This window comes from Chanodichthys erythropterus, chromosome 18, assembly GCF_024489055.1.
Source record: "Chanodichthys erythropterus isolate Z2021 chromosome 18, ASM2448905v1, whole genome shotgun sequence".
Lineage (NCBI taxonomy): Eukaryota > Metazoa > Chordata > Actinopteri > Cypriniformes > Xenocyprididae > Chanodichthys > Chanodichthys erythropterus.
Genome location: NC_090238.1, coordinates 28,148,370 through 28,167,432, shown reverse-complemented (window position 1 = coordinate 28,167,432; position 19,063 = coordinate 28,148,370). Strand labels below are relative to the sequence as shown.

Below are 19,063 nucleotides of genomic sequence, written 5' to 3'. Positions count from 1 at the left end.
GTGGTTATTTCAGTCAAAGTTGCTCTTCTATCAGCTTGAATCAGTCGGCCCATTCTCCTCTGACCTCTAGCATCAACGTGGCATTTTCGCTCACAGGACTGCCGCATACTGGATGTTTGTCCCTTTTCACACCATTCTTTGTAAACCCTAGAAATGGTTGTGCGTGAAAATCCCAGTAACTGAGCAGATACTCAGAGAAATACTCAGACCGGCCCGTCTGGCACCAACAACCATGCCACGTTCAATAATGCACAGCAAAATAAGGCTGCAAATAATAATAATAATGCAGTATTTTTTTTCTTAAATTTTTTTTATAAACAATTCATTTATGTTCATATATTTGCTGTGGGATTAGTGTTTGCCCTTGTGGGTGATCCAAGACTGTGTTTGGAACCTGATTCCACATTAGGACTGATTTTGTCATAATGATGGTGTGTATTACCATTTACAAATACATATTCAAGGCTAATTATTGTTAATGGTCAAAAGTAAAGTTTGCAGCAAAAACGTACCAGAGTGTGGTGTGGTGGTGAGGGAACGGGAGGGGGGAGGTGTAGATCTGGTGCTTGGAGGAGTTCGTTCCTGCCATGGGCGCAGCGGTGGCCTTTGTCGTGGTAGTGGTCTTGGTGGTCGTCTGGAAGCTTGTCTGGAGTCCAAAGAAGAAGAGGAGGTGGAACAACTGCGTGAAAGAAAACCTGTGCAGACAGAAAAGAGACAGATCAGAGATGAGAAAGAACAGAGTGGAACTTTAACAAAGCAAGCCGGAATGGGATCCAAACAAATTTAAAAGATGAAGAAGATTTTACACAATTGCCGCATTTTAAAGATGGATTACACTTTGAGAAAAAAAGAAAATGCAGATTGCAAAAGAAGCTCATACAGAAGTCACTTTCAAACCAATCAGCTTTCTTCTGGTCAAATGCAGAGAATTCACATGATCAGGTTGAAAAAAATTGTGTGAATGCCCATTGTAATGACTGAAAATTTGCAGAACAAAGGAAATTTGGGAAATTCATATAGCAATAATTCAGAAGCACATTTTGATTCTAACCAATACTCATATTGTAAACTTATTACTAACCCATTGTCGCACCACATAGTGAAGGATGGATGTGCCTGCGATTGGGATTTCCTATCAATCAATTTGCGGCATTACAGCTGCATAGTCTCTCAGAACTAAACATTTCTTAAAGCTGCCACTGATTCTGGAAAGAAAAGTGCACTGAAATTGCAGTTAAATGCATTCAAAGTGAGTTTGATTTTGAGTTTGATGTTCACAATATCATGCAGACATCGTTTTTATCACACATTACATGGAAATAAGTCATATAGAACAAGAAAATTGCTCCCAGATACCATTAACCTCTCCTTCTTTCCTAGACACAGTATCTCATGCAAGGGAGATCACGTGTACCCCACTCCTATTGGTATTTGCAATGTAGTGTTACTTCTCATTTGCATAAAGTAAAATTTTAACACACCCACAATGCACTTCCAACAGTCGCTGTCACTTGTGTGACCTAATTTTGTAAGCTCTCAATGAAAGTAACTCACTTTTGGTCGATTTGACACTACAAATTGCTGTCAATGTGAATGTCCCTTGATGAGACAAATGTTAAAAGTTCATTACATTGCAATTCATAATTCCAGGAGAAGCATCACATAAATTAGTACAAGATTTAATCCAACTAAGCTTTATAAATGCCATTTTAAATGGTCAAACTAATTAAATAATTAAGCAGTGATTAAATAATTAGCATGATAAAACAGGTGAGTAAAGCCTTTTTTTCCACAGAAAAAAAAAAAAAGGAATATAAAAACTGAAAAGGCAAGTATCTGACACAGAAATTGAGGCCTGCCATCATCTAAAGGTCACGTGACATGTTATGAGAATGCTGCTGAACAACTTGCTTCCCAGTTGACTGGGTGAATTTCAAACAATTTATTTTAGCTCAATGACAAAACTTCAAATGCTCCTGGAAAAATAACAGGAAATAATATTTCTATTTCTATATATAGGAAGAGTGGGCATAATAACAGTATGTTTAGTCACAGAATTTTTGGCAAATCATCACCTCATTGTTGGTCTACATATGTGTTATGTAGACCAACATAAGCTGCTAATAATAAGCTGATATGATGTCTCCAGATATGGCTTGAATCCCTTTTCCAGGGGATTTTGTCTTCTATTTTATCATCTGCCAGAAGAAAATCATGAGCTTGATTGGCTTCCTCAAAGCAGCATGATCTGATTTGAGTAATAAATCCATGTCCACAGCTCAAATGGTGCAGGATGAGATTCATGCCAAAGTTTAATACATACTATAGTAGGGATGTAAGAAAATATCGATAACCTGAATATCGCGATATTATGTTTGGCGATACTGTACCGATTCTCAAAAACACTGTAAAGAAATATTGCAATATATCGCCATTCTTACAGTATCGCAATATATCACAATATATCGTATCGTAACCCCTGTAACGTGATACGTATCTATCGCCAGATTCTTGGCAATACACAGCCCTATACTATAGGGTAAGAGGTTTGTTTATATTTGTTGCACTTACAGTAAATACTAATAAAACAAAAAATGACCAATAATATACCAGAACATTTATCAAAGTCACTTTATTTAATTATTTTAGCATTCCAGCCCTTTAAATGTAGTCTTTGAAGCCTGTCTGAGTTCCAGCCAAATGTTAATCTTGTGGAACCATGGAAAAGTGCCCAAGCCTTGGCACAGCACCACAGACATCTAACAAGACCTAAAAACTTTATCTACTGCACTTAAAGGACCAAGAAATAGGCCACATGAGAGAAGCAGCTTTAACCTCCTAGCTCTTGGAAAGCAGTTTGGAATGAGGGCTCTCATTAAGCCATCATATTCACAGACCCTCATGGGCTAAAGAGTTCATTAATGAAACAAGTTTAGAGGCTAATTCATAAGTGAGAGCCAAGAATTTTGGAATAGACAGTCTGGTGTTAAAATACCAAGTCCAAAATGTTATCTTTTTTTTTTTTTTTTTTTTTACTGTTCTTGGAGGTAGAGAGTAAAGCAAGCATGGGCAATATAGTGTTGAAAATTACAAAAAGCCTTCGCTCCTTTTCTGGTTGTCAAACATTAGCAAACCTAATAGTCCATAGTTAAAGGTACAATAAGCTATTTCCGAGAAAAACTGTTGATTGGACCGAGCACTAGGGCTGGGTATTGAAACAATTTTTACAATTCGATTTGATTACTATTAACATGCTTTCGATTCGATTCAATATCGATTATTTTGGATGTAGTATTTCAGTTACAGTACATGGCAAATTTTCTAGAGGAAAAAATCTCTCAACTAATGCTTTAAACTACACATGGGAGTCAGTTGGTACTACTATAATAATATTGAAGGTTAAATGAACTTATTTATATACAAACACTTAAATTACACTCAATTATGATTTTATTATAAATAAAGTTTAGAATTACATAATCATATTTCTACTCCAATTCGTTTTTTTTTTTTAAATATAAACATTTAAATTGTGGCCGTCATAACTGATTTATTCAAACATACATTAAATATTGAAGAACATAAAGCATTATAATGAATATGTAATGGTGCATAGCTATATTTATCAGAATGTTGCTTTCTAGAGTTAATTTTTTCTAGCTGACTAATGAGTTTATGGTCACTGAATATGTTTTTCTGAGGTAAATGTGACATTATGTGACAGTGTTTACAAGCTGTTTTACTGACGTCTTTCCAAGGTTGAAACACTGATTGAGCTATTACACAAGACATGATACGTATTTCGGTAAGTTGTACTGTATATTTTAACATACCTTCAGATGTTTCGTTGTGTTTATTTCACGCTGTAACTGTAAAGCGGAGGAGAGGATCAGTAACATGCGCTCCGTGCTGCCGCTTCTCTTTAACTGAGGCACTACAGCGATCTGTCACATCACATTAAATAACGCCAAAAAGGTATTCATTTTTTGAATCTCATAATAAGATGGGCGTCATTTGAAATCTGAGACTTTGCTTCATATCAAAAGTAACAAAGTACAAAGATTATTGCGATTTATTGGATGGAAGGCGCTACATATTCTGCTCATTCATCAACTGAAAACAGACTAGACTAATAGATTCTTGGGATTTAAGAATCGATATCGGTTCGTAAAAATGAGAATCTATTAAAATCGAGCAATCGTTATTTTTTTACCCAGCCCTACCGAGCATCCCAACACAATTGTAGCCAATCAGCAGTAGGGGGCATGCCAAATCATGATGGGGGAGGAGAGAGAGTGAGCAAGAGGGATATTTGAATTGAAGAAAGACTGGCTGAGAGACATTACAAAAGAGAAAAGATCACAGGAATATCACTGGAAATAGAAGGGTTATGATCAGGCAAGACCTTTAGGATGCTGAGCTTGTGTTGCTTTTGCTCGAAACGCGAGTAAAACTGGTTTTGTTAAGCTTCACAGAACCAAGATAAGCTGTTGTTATAATGTTAGCTATAGTAACAAGACAGTTTTGAGTGTCATTGTTTGTCTGGAGCTGGTGTGCTGCTGGAGAGTAACAATAAAATCTTGTATATACTCTTGTGTACTGTATGTTCAAGGTTTGTTCTTTGTTGTTCATTCATCATCTTCTATTTATTTTTTGCAAAGCAATGTAGTGATAAGCAGGAAGACATGAGGGCAGACTCCCCTCATCACCTCATCTGCCATGATGAAAAGCACAGGGCTCCAAAACTCACACATCCAAGATAAGCAAACAAGGAAATAGATAGGCTAGCAGATAAGCCCATCAAGACAATGACCCTGACCATTTGTGCAAAGGAAGAATGATGACAATAGCATGTCATTAAGCAGGCTATCTCAATTTTCCCCACAGTTCACCCAAGTCTCTCAGTCCTGAGATCAAAGTGTGAACTAACTTCCACTCACCAGGTTTTGCCATGTGGCTTGAAGTCACAAAGGACAGAAATGGACACACAGTGGACAAAATGGAGCAAATTGTCTCCATTTCTATTAACATAACTCTATTTACTTAATAAGTTCTGTTTGAGTACATGCAAAATATACAAACTTACCTATTAAAAAGGAACACTCCACTTTTTTTTTTTTTTTTGAAAATAGGCTCATTTTCCAACTCCCCTCCCCTTAGCAAAGTTCATTGAATCTGATTAGACCGTGGTCCCACCAGACCCGGAGATTGGCTGCATGGATTTGAAAATGGTAAAACTCTACTGTTTAACTCTAGAAGAGTTGGAAAATTAGCCTATTTTCAAAAAAAGTGGAGTGTTCCTTTAAGGTATACATTAATGCATAGGTAAAAGTTCAATATAACTCAATGATGTTTGGTCTTTATCTTTTCAGCACAATGCCTAGGTTAATCTGAAATTGGTTTGGAAAGTGAATTATGCATAGGAAAAACCTGAAGGACATTGTTCTAAACATGAACTTTAAGCTATGCAAATGAACCTCATGTAAGAAGGGGGCCATCCAGTGGCCACCTCTGACATTATCAGCCAATCAAAACACTGGAGCTGAAAGGTGCCGATTCGCATTTCCCTCCTTCTCGGGACAAGTTAAAAGACTTGCTTCTGAGACAGAGAATTGTTCCAGTTTGTCGGGTTAATGCAGTTTCCCGTTCTGGTTCCAGGCTCCAGTTCCTGTTCCAGTCCCGGTCCAAGGTTCCGGTCCCAAGATGTGCTAAGCTAAGTCCAACTCCACAGAGTTGTGTAGTTGCTCTGACTCTGAAGCTCTAAATCGAGAAACAAGGAAGTTCTGCAAGAAGTGAATTTGGGTAGTTTGAAAACTGCAACAGAGACAACGATGACAAGCTTAGCCCCCATCTTCAAGATATCTTCTGCACCAACTTCAAAATCCTCTCATCAGAAATCCTCCAGATCTGCGTGTTCCAGACTGTCCGAATCAGAATCTAAAGATCCTTCCGTCTGCATGTTCCAGAGAATAAGGATCATCTGCACATACATCAGAACCTTCAAGGCTTCTTCGTCTGCATGTACCAGGAAAAGAACCTTCTCTGTGCTCTGGGAGTTCAATGTTCACAAGTACTTCCTGTTCAAGGCTGTGAAATGGATTTTCAACTCCTTTCTTCCCACTGCAACGCTGCCCAGCTCAACAAGTGAAGACGTCACCGCTCGGATTCAGCACGACCGGGCAGACGTAAATCACTTACCAAACCTTTTTCTAGAGACCTTGGCTTTAGTGTATATTGTCAGTATATGATTATCTAATTTGCATTAGATTTTGCATAACTGATATCAGTTAATAACAAATAATCTCTCGGTTTATTGTTGAAATCAGAATAAGATTTACCTTATTTCTTCTAGAAAAACTATCTTTCCATAAGATTAACTTGTAACTGCCATAGTAACATCCTACTCATTCACTTGCATTTATTAATCTTTTTGCACTTTATCCATAGTTACTCTTGTCTATACTTTTGTTAAAATCTATTCATTACACTTGGAATCAGGAATCATCTGACTCAATATTAATATTAATACAAAATATTAGTATTTAAGAACATAAACTACTAAATTTGTGGTACCCTTGAGTGAGGCTAGTCCAAAATCACTACAGCAATGTTTTGCTTTGCTTCATCAGTGATAAAGTGACATTTATTCTTCTATTGCGCATTTGTGAATTTTGGGGGCAGAACAATGAAGTATCAACAGTGTTTCTCAGAAATCACTTACTGCACCTTTAATTTCATTAACTATTATAGATAGGGTACAGTAGAGCAAAAAGTGCATTATGGCTCTAGATGGCACAAAACCTTGCCGCAGCACTAAACTAATCACCTGCATTTCACAATAAACCCACCCCTCTCTTTATTGCTCCGCCTCCAAAATTCACCTTCCAATCCTAACCACCCTGCTCTGAGTCGGTCTCGAACCCCGGCCCGATCGCTGCTGGCAGGCAAGAGCACAAACATTGACACTAAACACTCTAGCGGTCCTCAGTGTGCAGTGGTTTACCTGCACAACTCTCACTAGCTGGCCACTGTTACATGCAATGCGAGAGTGGATGTCTGTTTATCACAGCTGACACGCAACAAAATGCTTCATGAAAAATAAAAACGCAGATGATGAACGAATGACAAGGAAGCACTTTTGCCACATGCTGGTGTGGAGGGGTCCTCCTCACCACCTCAAACCACTTTTATGATTTATTTTCCCACTGAATGTATTGATCCATCAATGTTCATATATATATTTTCCCTGCAATCAAACACTATGGGCTCTTTTATGTGAACCTGACTGAGACTAATGTTCTACATCTACAAAACTGACCATGGGCACAAATGGTTAAAAGTAAGGAAATATGTCTGTTTGCAGATGCTACTTGATAGTCTAAGCTTGTGCAATTACATTCTGAGTCAGTGTATACAAATACTTTGAATTTGAGGCCAAAGTTGTTCATAATTGTATGAAGCATGTAAAACAGGGAATGTACACAATGTTCAACACCACAAAAACAAAAGCATCAGAATCATTAGTACTGTACACAAGGCCCACTCAAAGAAGCAGCATCCACTGGAGTGTTACGACATACAGTCCCCCAAGGACCCCTTAAAATGCTAATATATGCACAGTGAGCACACCAAAACAACCAAGATGGTGTCATCCCTGACCTTTACAGACATTATTAAGACAAAACAGTTCAATATTAACACTGGAATAATTTTGCATACACAGACAGATATTATTAAAGCAGAGGAAACACTGTAGATCTTGCTGAATCTGTACTTGACTAGAAGCCTTGCTGGCGGTCTACAAGTATGATATTAAATGTCTCGGTAACTAAAAAGATTCGATTAGAAGTGCGATCAGAATTTTCACTCAATAAATAATAGCAAGCAAAAGTGTTGTCTGATGAGGTCACTTTTCCCCCTAATGTTCCCGCTATTTTTTTCTGCTTAGGCCTACGTCGAAAAAAAAAAAACATTACAAAACTGTCATTATTTTTGAATCACTTAGATTTAGATACCACATATATATTCTATAGAATAATAATAATAATAATAATAATAAAAACGAATAGGCCTATATAGTCTTAAGTATGGTGTCAAATGACAGTTTCCACTACGCAGACGATTTTCAAAAGATTGTTGCATGAAATGTAGCCTACCTATACATTACATAATTTAACAGATTCTTATAAATGAACAAATAAATACATAGAATGTATTAAAAGTCAACACTCATTGTATAGTTCACACATTTAAAGAATAGGGGTTTTAAAATAAAGATACTGTGTGCTACAGTGATTTTACCATGGGTAAGGAATGTTCTTACACAAAGTAGAGTACCTAAAAAGCCTTTAAAGTGATAGTTCACCCAAAAATGAAAATTCTGTCATCATTTTAGAAAAGCAACAAGTCTTTTCAGAGATATAACCAAGCAGATCTCACCCCCCATTGATTACCATAGCAAGAAAAAAAAAGACCTATGGTAGTCAATGGGGGGCGAGATGTGCTTGGTTACAAACATTCTTTCAAATATCTTCTTTTGTGTACAGCTGAACAAAGAAATTATACAGGTTTGGAACAGCTTGAGGGGGGAGTAAATGATGACAGAATTTTCATTTTTGGGTGAACTATCCCTTTAACTGTGGTAATATCTCTGAAACTACTTATTGCTTTTCTAAAATGGCAAAAAAAAAAAAAATACAGTGGGTACGGAAAGTATTCAGACCCCCTTAAATTTTTCACTCATTGTTATATTGCAGCAATTTGCTAAAATCATTTAAGTTCATTTTTTTCCTCATTAATGTACACACAGCACCCCATATTGACAGAAAAACACAGAATTGTTGACATTTTTGCAGATTTATTAAAAATGAAAAACTGAAATATCACATGGTCCTAAGTATTCAGAACCTTTGCTCAGTATTTAGTAGAAGCACCCTTTTGATCTAATACAGCCATGAGTCTTTTTGGGAAAGATGCAACAAGTTTTTCACACCTGGATTTGGGGATCCTCTGCCATTCCTCCTTGCAGATCCTCTCCAGTTCTGTCAGGTTGGATGGTAAACGTTGGTGGACAGCCATTTTTAGGTCTCTCCAGAGATGCTCAATTGGGTTTAAGTCAGGGCTCTGGCTGGGCCATTCAAGAACAGTCACAGAGTTGTTGTGAAGCCACTCCTTCATTATTTTAGCTGTGTGCTTAGGGTCATTGTCTTGTTGGAAGGTAACCCTTCGGCCCAGTCTGAGGTCCAGGATATCCCTGTACTTGGCCGCATTCATTTTTCCCTCGATTGCAACCAGTCGTCCTGTCCCTGCAGCTGAAAAACACCCCCACAGCATGATGCTGCCACCCCCATGCTTCACTGTTGGGACTGTATTGGACAGGTGATGAGCAGTGCCTGGTTTTCTCCACACATGCCGCTTAGAATTAAGGCCAAAAAGTTTATTTCTCACCATCTTGAAGTCCTTCAGGTGTTTTTTAGCAAACTCCATGCGGGCTTTCATGTGTCTTGCACTGAGGAGAGGCTTTTGTCGGGCCACTCTTCCATAAAGCCCCAACTGGTGGAGGGCTGCAGTGATGGTTGACTTTCTACAACTTTCTCCCATCTCCCGACTGCATCTCTGGAGCTCAGCCACAGTGATCTTTGGGTTCTTCTTTACCTCTCTCACCAAGGCTCTTCTCCCCCAATAGCTCAGTTTGGCCGGATGGCCAGCTCTAGGAAGGGTTCTGGTCATCCCAAATGTCTTCCATTTAAGGATTATAGAGGAACCTTAAGTGCAGCAGACATTTTTTTTTGTAATCTTGGCCAGATCTGTGCCTTGCCACAATTCTGTCTCTGAGCTCTTCAAGCAGTTCCTTTGACCTCATGATTCTCATTTGCTCTGACATGCACTGAGAGCTGTAAGGTCTTATATAGCCAGGTGTGTGGCTTTCCTAATCAAGTCCAATCAGTATAATCAAACACAGCTGGACTCAAATAAAGGTGTAGAACCATCTCAAGGATGATCAGAAGAAATGGACAGCACCTGAGTTAAATATATGAGTGTCACAGCAAAAGGGTCTGAATACTTAGGACCATGTGATATTTCAGTTTTTCTTTTTTAATAAATCTGCAAAAATGTCAACAATTCTGTGTTTTTCTGTCAATATGGGGTACTGTGTGTACATTAATGAGGGAAAAAAATGAACTTAAATGATTTTAGCAAATGGTTGCAATATAACAAAGAGTAAAACATTTAAGGGGGTCTGAATACTTTCCGTACCCACTGTATGATTAATGGCATATTAATGTTTAATGAATTACCAGAATTAAGATTTGAAATAAGCAATATAAAATAAAATAAAATAAAATAAAATAAAATAAAATAAAATAAAATAAAATAAAATAAAATAAAATAAAATAAAATAAAATAAAATAAAATAAAATAAAATAAAATAAAATAATGATAGGGAACAGAATTTTTTTTTCCTAACGAAACGTATATAAAAGTTTGTTCTTGTCAATCTATGTTTTGGCTATTTTAAAACTGCTTTAAAATCAGCTCATCTAATCTGATTTTAGAGTCATAGATTAAGGCACTAAAGGTGAATATGAAAAGAATGAAGTATGACTGAGATTTGTTTTGGAACATTAAACATGCAGACAGTGAAACACTTTGTTTCCATTACGTTCACAGACTTGCAGGAATACATTTAGAACATATTTATTCTCAACAAATACATGCTGCATATGTCAATATAACTGATGTTCACTATGAAAAGTCCTAATTAAATTTGACAATCTGAATCTTGAGGACAAGCAATTTCGGCACCATTAAAACATAAAGCTTGCATAAATTGTGCATTGTGCTGTGCTAAACAAAATAAGCACTAAAGAAGCAGCAAAATGCAAATTAATTATAAAAGAGTCCATGAAATTTGGTTTAGGCAATTTAAATGCGATACGTGGAGTGTTTTAAAGATGTTCAAAATGAGAGTAAAACATTCACAGCACATCTTATGAAAGTCATTCTTATGCAGCCCACCCAAAACATTTATGGCCCACCCTAAAGCAAAACCATTAAACCCGCGCTAGACTCATCATCTGTCTTCATGGATCACATTCCTCAAAGAAATAGCCTTTTATCATACTGAAATCAACAAAACATCATTTCAACCAAATATAAAAAAGTTTTCTCAGTTTGCAAATTATGTGGTTGACTTTTTAGAGAGACTTTCATGTGAACTAGTTTCAATTTTTAATTGCAAAATAAAATACATGGACTGATTTTTCATTTTTGGGTGAACCAAAATTATTATTATTTGTTTTTTTTTATAACTTTCAACTAAAATATTTACAGTACAATCATGTAATAAATTTTTTTTACATGATTGTACCAGGTCAAGAAAATATGATCATAAAACACCAATTTTATAATCTCTACACTGGTTACCTATTAAGTTCCATATCGATTATAAAGTATTGCTACTGACCTATAAGGTTCTAAATGGTTTAGCTCCTGTGTACTTAACTGATCTTCTATCGCCCTACAATCCTTCACGCTCTTTAAGATCACAAAACTCTGGACTTCTGGTTGTACCTAGGATATTCTAAGTCCACTAAAGGAGGGAGAGCGTTTTCAAATTTGGCTCCTAAACTCTGGAATAGCCTTCCTGATAATGTTCGGGGCTCAGACTCGCTCACCCAGTTTAAATCTAGATTAAAGAAACATCTTATTAGCCAAGCATTCACATAATGCATCTCATATCAGATAAATTGCACATGACTATCTTTGCTTAATGTTATGAACAGCAGCTACGCTAATTATTCTCCATTTGCTTTTCTGTTTTACTAGAGAGTACATCAGCTTCAGTTTAGATCCAGCCTCTTAAGAAGACCTCAGATGACAAACACCTTTGAAGAGACGGCGCCAACTCCAGGGAGGACTTCAGATGATGCAATGTCTGGATCAACATGCACATTCCCAAATTTCTATATATCCTAAATATTGTTAATATGTAATTCATTATTTCCAGGAGCTCATTGCTTCTATCTTTAATTAAATTGCTAACAGTGATTGTTAATTAAATTGCCTAAATTATTACATTAGCCAACTGCATTCTCTAAATTGTAATGTTGACATGCATTCTCTGTAAAGCTGCTTTGAAACAATATGCATCATGAAAAGCACTATACAAATAAATGTGAATGGAATTGAATTATTTGTATGATTTTTAGTACATCTCTGACCCCTATTAACAATCATCTGCCAAATAATAATGTTTACTTCAAAAGGAAATTGAGATGGTTGTACAACCAGATAAAATATATAGGTTTACTATAAAAGGGTTAAAGCAGTAACAAACACACCGCTTCTATCCCCTCATTCTTTTTCATGACAAATTACTGCCAGTTTGTTCTGACCGATGTGAGAAGTGCTCATTAAGTTTGGCTTCATTGGACAATCAATCAAAGGGGAACACAGAAATCCGCCACAGTCCACTATTCAAATCTCCTCGGGAATAGGAGAAAGAGAAAAAAAAAAAAAAACACCTTAAAAAGGCACTGATTAGAGGACAACATTTCTTTTGCAGTGGCTGAGAGGACAGTGACATCATTAAAGTGTCATTATAAAGACAATGTGTTGCTTGGATATGGTTATTGTGAGCACACTGGAGGAGCACGCAGAAGCATTTTGGTAACTGTGTGTTTGAATGTGCGTCATAGTTGAAGTCGGCCCACAAGTGACTCACAAGTGCCCTAGAGAGCATGGTTTCTATTGCCTTCCTTGGATGTGCGTATTAGCCTTAATGCGGACAGTGTGACTCAACTCTGAGTCCTCCAAACCAAAATGAAAATGAAGAATAGAAAAAGGTGCAGAGATGGAGAAGAACATGACAAAGAGGTTTAGGGGGGGAAAAAAAACAATGGGTGGGCAAGACAAGGCTGCTTATGAAATATAATTGTACCTCTCTGAAAAGATGTAATAATTCTTTCAGGTCTTACAACTCTATGCCAGAAATTAAGTTGATAAATTCAATTACAAAAAAATGATTAAATATTCATATATGTAAATAATAGTACATGTTTTGCTGTGAATCGCATGAAATGTAAAGAAATATCTTGGTTGTCTCCCTTCAAAAATAATATTTAAAACTAGCAATAAATATAACTAATAATTAACTGACTAACTGAGTGACTGACTGACTGACTATTATACTTAACTAAAACTAAACCATAAAAACAATTTTGTGACTTGCAATAAAATAAAATATATAAAAATATATATACAAAAAAAAAAAAACTCATTTTATTTCATCTAATTGCCAAAGCAAAATTTCTCATTTCCATTTAGTTTAATTTGATAAAAAACACTGAAATAAAAAATAAACACATTATCTTATAAAAATGACAAAAACATACAGTAACAAATTTATTAAAACTTTATAATTAAAATTGCAAAAATAAATACTAATTCAAAATATTAAAAAAATATATAGTATCTATTATAATAGTATCTAAATGATACTGAAATAACACTGCCGACTCACTGACTAACTATAGACAGCATTTTAATTTGAATTATTATTATTATTATTAAGACATTAAGATTTGATTTTGAATAGTGACATTTTCATGAGAATTTAGTGGCAAAGTTTGCTTAATTCTCATGAAAATGTCACTATTCAAAAAAAGCCTCTAAACATTTAGACATATAATAAAAAAGGGAAGAAAAACAAACCAATAAAAAAAAATAAAAATAAAAAAAGAGGAAGCAGAAAAGCATTTTTCGTAATACAATGCCTTAAGGGCTTTTCATAAAAGTGTTTTTGCCACACAAAGCTATTGAGATCCATATGTCTGCATTAAGCTGTCTGAGTGGACAATACCTGAGCCCTGAAGGAAGACACAGTGGAAATGCTTGTCTAAGAAAACAGATCAACAAATTTACACCAATCTAGAGTAAAGACCACCCAGCACTCAGCAGGCCACACGGACAAAGCAAGGGCAAGTCTCTAGTGTAACAGAGGTGATGAGAGGAACTGCTGGTCATCAGCATTAGTGCACTAATGGAAGCCTGTGTGGGAACACTATCTCGCTCTGTAGACGTATACTATGAGAAACGACAGTCTCGGCAGGTTACAGGATATTTAGGTGTAGAGTTGTCAAAAGTACCAACTTTGGTACCAAGTTGCTACTGAACTTTTAAAAATGTGACGATACCAGCATTTCCCCCAAGCATTTTGAACGCTGTTCAGTGGATTCTTAAACACCTGATTGGCCATCGTGTTCACATGCTCAACAGATATGTCTGATCGGTTATAATGATCAATGCTTCAAAAACATGTTGTAAATCGACATATTTTGATGCTCTTCACTAAGCGCTTACATAGATACACACAGAAGCGTTTAAAAAACAGGCATCTAACAGCAGATCCCTAATATATCCACTGATAGACGCCCGTTTTTAAATGCTCTTGTGTGTATCGTGTGTAACAAAAAAGTTCCAAACATTGCATATCTCTGAGCAACATAAATATTTTTGATCAAATTGGTTAAATGAATAATTCAATGATCTGCTCCTTTCTCCTGCAGAAATTGTCACATCACTGTTTTTTTTTTTTTAATATAAAAAATGCCATTATAGTTTTTGAATTAATATAAGGTCACAGAAGCTGCCCAAACGATTATCATAAAGGAATTAGCTAAATTAGCAAAATAGAGCAAGTATAGCATTTCACAACAGAACATGTACAATTTTCAAAATGTCAACTTCCCTTGTATAAAATCCTTTCATACAGCTTTTTCTGTCATAGATAATAATGGAAGAGTTTAAATGAGTCATTTGTCCTCTTTAATGCGAATATGTGACAAAAACAGGGTTTATGCATGTTAGAGTGATTCACTCCACACGTCGGTGGGTGTCATGTCTGTATAAATGGCCTCTGGGGTGAAAGCTGTAATGGCACACAAGTGACGTTAGCTCCCTCAACGATTGCTCTATTTCCTCAGTGCTCACATTGCTTTTTATTGTCTCTACAACCCCGAAGGGGACAGAATAAAGCGGTAACACCAACTGCTTTATCACCACTATCGCTGTTCACACTCGTGTAAGTTTATTTATCAAGCAGGTCCTCTGGGATGGTAATTAGCTTTGAGTCAGTGGTGGCCGCTGGGTTCCTCCTGATATTGGGTTTGTAAGCTGTAAGAAGGATCATTAAGCAACCGGGTCAGTGAGAAATGTACCTGTGTTGACCTTAGACGTGACCCGTGCCAAGTCAATCCGTCTAGGGTGGGGGACAGGAGCGGAGGGCTGGCGGGGACTGTTTTTTCGTCTTTCAGAGAGTTTGCTGACTTTAGAAAGGGGGGCGAAGATTCCTGGAGAGGGTCAGAGAAATCACTTTGTTAGCCACTTAGAACAGACAAGAAAACAAGACTTGATTTGTAAGCTGAGAAGGAATTGAAAAACATGAAAACTGTCAATGCTTGAATGACATATGGCCAACATACAAAGTAAAAATTACACTCACAAGTCACTAGTTATGCTCAAGACTGTCAAAGCTGTCACAATCATGGCTGGTTAAAACAAATACTAAAATTAACATTTTAAAGAGATTGCTTGATGCTTTTACAAGTTTTATCTGCTTACTTACTTAGTAAACATTGCCTTTCACTAGTAATGCTCAAACATTGTTTTACAGGTCCCGTTTTTCGTGTTTTTTTTGAAGCTTTGATTGTGTTTATAGTGTGCAATATAACATGTGTTCATGTTTCGCGTGTAAAAAAACACAGTATTTGTCACATAATTTACTTATCTGTATACCGCTGTTTCCACTGTCATAAAAACGGGCTGATGACTTCCTTGTTCTATGAAGTCCCTCCTGCAGAAATACGTAACGAGTTCTGATTGTGCCAGCGCTTCCTGTTTTGTGATTCGACAGCAGCTTAGCGCTCCTTGCCCGGAAAGGTCACGCCTCTTACCATAACGTATGCTGCACATAGTTTTACATGTGGATTATTGTGGTGTTGTGCCGAATGAACACAAAAGACAATAATTCCAGAGAGACTGAACTCTTTAATCTCCACAAGCAGCGACAGAAAATGTACAACGTTATCACTCACTCAGAAGAGTACCTCATACGGAAAACAGCAATATACATAAACATAGTCCCCTCTTGTGGCCATTATGTGCACTGCATTCCAACATTAACTATTGCAGTAAGGATAATACCACAATCGTAATTTTCGGGAACCGAGTTAAACATAAATTGTAACCATTGATCTCTAAGTACAGCGTCCCTGGGAAGGCCAAACAAAGGTGATTGGACTGCGGGATGAAAATAACAGCGTTTCGACGACATGGCGACAAACACACTCTACAAACGCAACTCTTGTGTATTCCTGTGGGCGGAGGTTAGTCAAAAAAGTGACATCATTAAGGAAGGAAGTAGAGGATGTAGTCCAAACTGGCCGTTCGATGTAGGCGACTTCTGTTAAATAAAATATCTCGCTTGGCATTGAACTTAGAGCTTTTAAATTTTACAGATTTTATTTATACTCTAACAACAACATTACACACTAACTAAAGTTTGAAATATGGGATCACGAAGAACGGGACCTTTAACAAACTTAAAAAGTCATAGCTGGTTTTGGAAGAGACAAGACTTTGTTGTGTCTTGTTAGCTGGTTAGTAAAAATACGCTCACTAGTTGGTTAGTTATGCTTGTATTGTTGTGGCTGGTTAAGACAAAAACTCAGATCAAAACAAAAAAAGATGTGATTCATTGGTGCTCTATCGTGTTGCCTCCAGTTAACTAGTTAGTAAACAATAGACTCACTAGTTAGCTTGTTATTCTCAAATATTGCTGTAAAACAGAGACATGGCATGATTATCCTTAGCACAGTGTGACTGGTAAGATAGTGAACATTTTGCTAACTAGTTAGTTAGTTATGCTTTATATATATATATATATATATATATATATATATATATATATATATATATATATATATATATATATATATATATATATATATATATATATATATATATATATATATATATATATATATATATATATATATATATATATATATATATATATATATATATATATATATATATATATATATATATATATATATATATATATATATATATACACACATATACATGGTCATATCACATATTTATGGCCGGTTAATACAAACACTAAGACCAACACAAAAGAGTCATGATTCATTGGCCCTCTATTGTGTTGCCACTGGTTCACTAGTTAGTAAACATTGCACTCACTAGTTAGCTAGTTATGCTCAAATATCACTGTAACACACTTGTCAGAGTTGTAGCTTGTTATGGAGGAGACCATTCCTTGGTTTTGCCTGTTTCATTAAAATCTTGCTCACTAGTTAGCCGTTACCTAGTTATACTTATATAGTGTCAGAACATGACTATCATATTCTTAAATTCAGATCAACACAGAAAAGTACTCTCTCAAACACTCTATTGTGTTGCCTATGGTTAGATAGATAGTAAACATTACGCTCAATAGTTATCTAGTTAGGATCAAATATCACAGTATCGCATTTGTCAGTTGGTTAAGACAAAATTCTGATTAACATGGAACAGACATGACTCATTCTAATTGATTTTGTCCCTGGTTAGCTTATTGGTAAACATTACACTCACTAGTTAGCTAACTATTTAAGATTTCTTTTTGCAAGTAACTATAATAAGAGAAATCCAGGTACATTTAAACTCTTACCATGTTTAATCGGGCAGGTGAAGTACTGGACGCCAGCTACCGATCCATCATTCTTGCCCACTGGTTGCTGAAGCTCCACCCCTGCCCAAAGACCACCAGCAAACTCGGTACTGCCACAAAACCGCAGAGTCCCAACCTTACGAAACAAACCAGAGGGTGGAATAAACTAAGATTTACAAATTTCCTTAATGCATTTAATCAGGGGACCACAAGAGCATCCTTGCAGAAACACTTTAGCAAACAGAGGCGAGGCTCTGTGGGGACAGAGCGTGAGAAATAGTTTTCTGGCCGCGTGGGCTGCCGGGGTGATAATACATGTTCAATAGACCCGTTTCATGCTCTCTTTATCTTGCTCTGTACTCCAGAGGGCAATGAAAAGTGATTACTTATTTATTCCAGAAACAAACAACCACATTCGCACAGAGAGGCACATATTTAAGCTCGTTCGACCGGTCGCCGGAGAGCCGACCTTGTTTTCTTATGCGCCGACATTCATAAACAGGCAAATTAGCTTGTGTAAAAATAATGTTAAAAGTAAAATGGGGATCAAAGAAAGCCAGCGGCGTCAAGAATCCCTGAAGATAATGGGGTTTTGATTAGCCAATCTGCAGATTCTCAGCACTCTGCTCACTTCAGTCCCAATGTGGTGAAGGATTTCATTAATGGATAATTTGGTGTGTAGGTATGTGAGTGCGAGAGCAGGTCAAAAAAAATATAAAGGAATTATTTCTGCAAGGACAAAACAGATGAGTCTGGTCTCTTAACTCTTTCAGTTTTCTGACCCACTATTATCCTTACCCACTGCAAACGGGTTTGAGAGCCCCAGCTGATTCCCTGTCCATTACCGATGATGACACACTAGGCATGTAGGACAGATTTGATTGCGTGGCAGCTTTAGGATACCATTCAGTGACATTTTAGTTCTTTGCTAGGAGAAGTGCATGAAGTCATTTCTTTCTGACAACTCTCATTTTGTGGAACATTGTGTGGGGGTGCACCTGTTTCTATTAAATCTGATTTCTCAACGGCTTCAATCAATATCAATCACAGCAAACCTGTTATGTTCGAACACTACTATCCGTAACCCCTGTCCTTATATTTGATGTGAGGACCAGCAAGCACATACATTTCCTTGATTTTTAAAGCAGACAGATGTAATTTTTTTTTCTTTTTTTCCCCAACACACATACACAGTGCACCTATCATGAGGACATTCCATTTGGGCATAATGGTTTTTATACAATAAAAACTGCATATTCTACCCCCCTACATTACATACCCATCACAGAAAACTTTCTGCATTTTTACCTTTTTTAATAGAAT

At 36.5% G+C, this 19,063-nt stretch overlaps 1 protein-coding gene across 9 annotated transcripts in view; it reads right to left on the bottom strand.

Moving 5' to 3' along the window:
- Positions 1-19,063, bottom strand: part of zgc:103755 (uncharacterized protein LOC449988 homolog) — a 51,634-nt gene that overhangs the window by 14,049 nt on the left and 18,522 nt on the right. For 8 of the 9 annotated variants that reach the window (XR_010892514.1, XR_010892511.1, XR_010892512.1 and 5 more), the window contains exons 8-10: positions 17,741-17,876; positions 15,222-15,353; positions 513-695 (exon numbers count right to left, since the gene is read on the bottom strand). Coding sequence is in view for 4 of the 9 variants with exons in the window: in XM_067367219.1 (XP_067223320.1) it covers positions 513-695; positions 15,222-15,353; positions 17,741-17,876 (451 nt within the window). In the remaining 5 variants the exon portion in view is untranslated. Of the gene's footprint in view, positions 1-512; positions 696-1,081; positions 1,206-15,221; positions 15,354-17,740; positions 17,877-19,063 lie in introns of those variants that run through there. The other variant, XR_010892515.1, reaches the window with a different exon arrangement.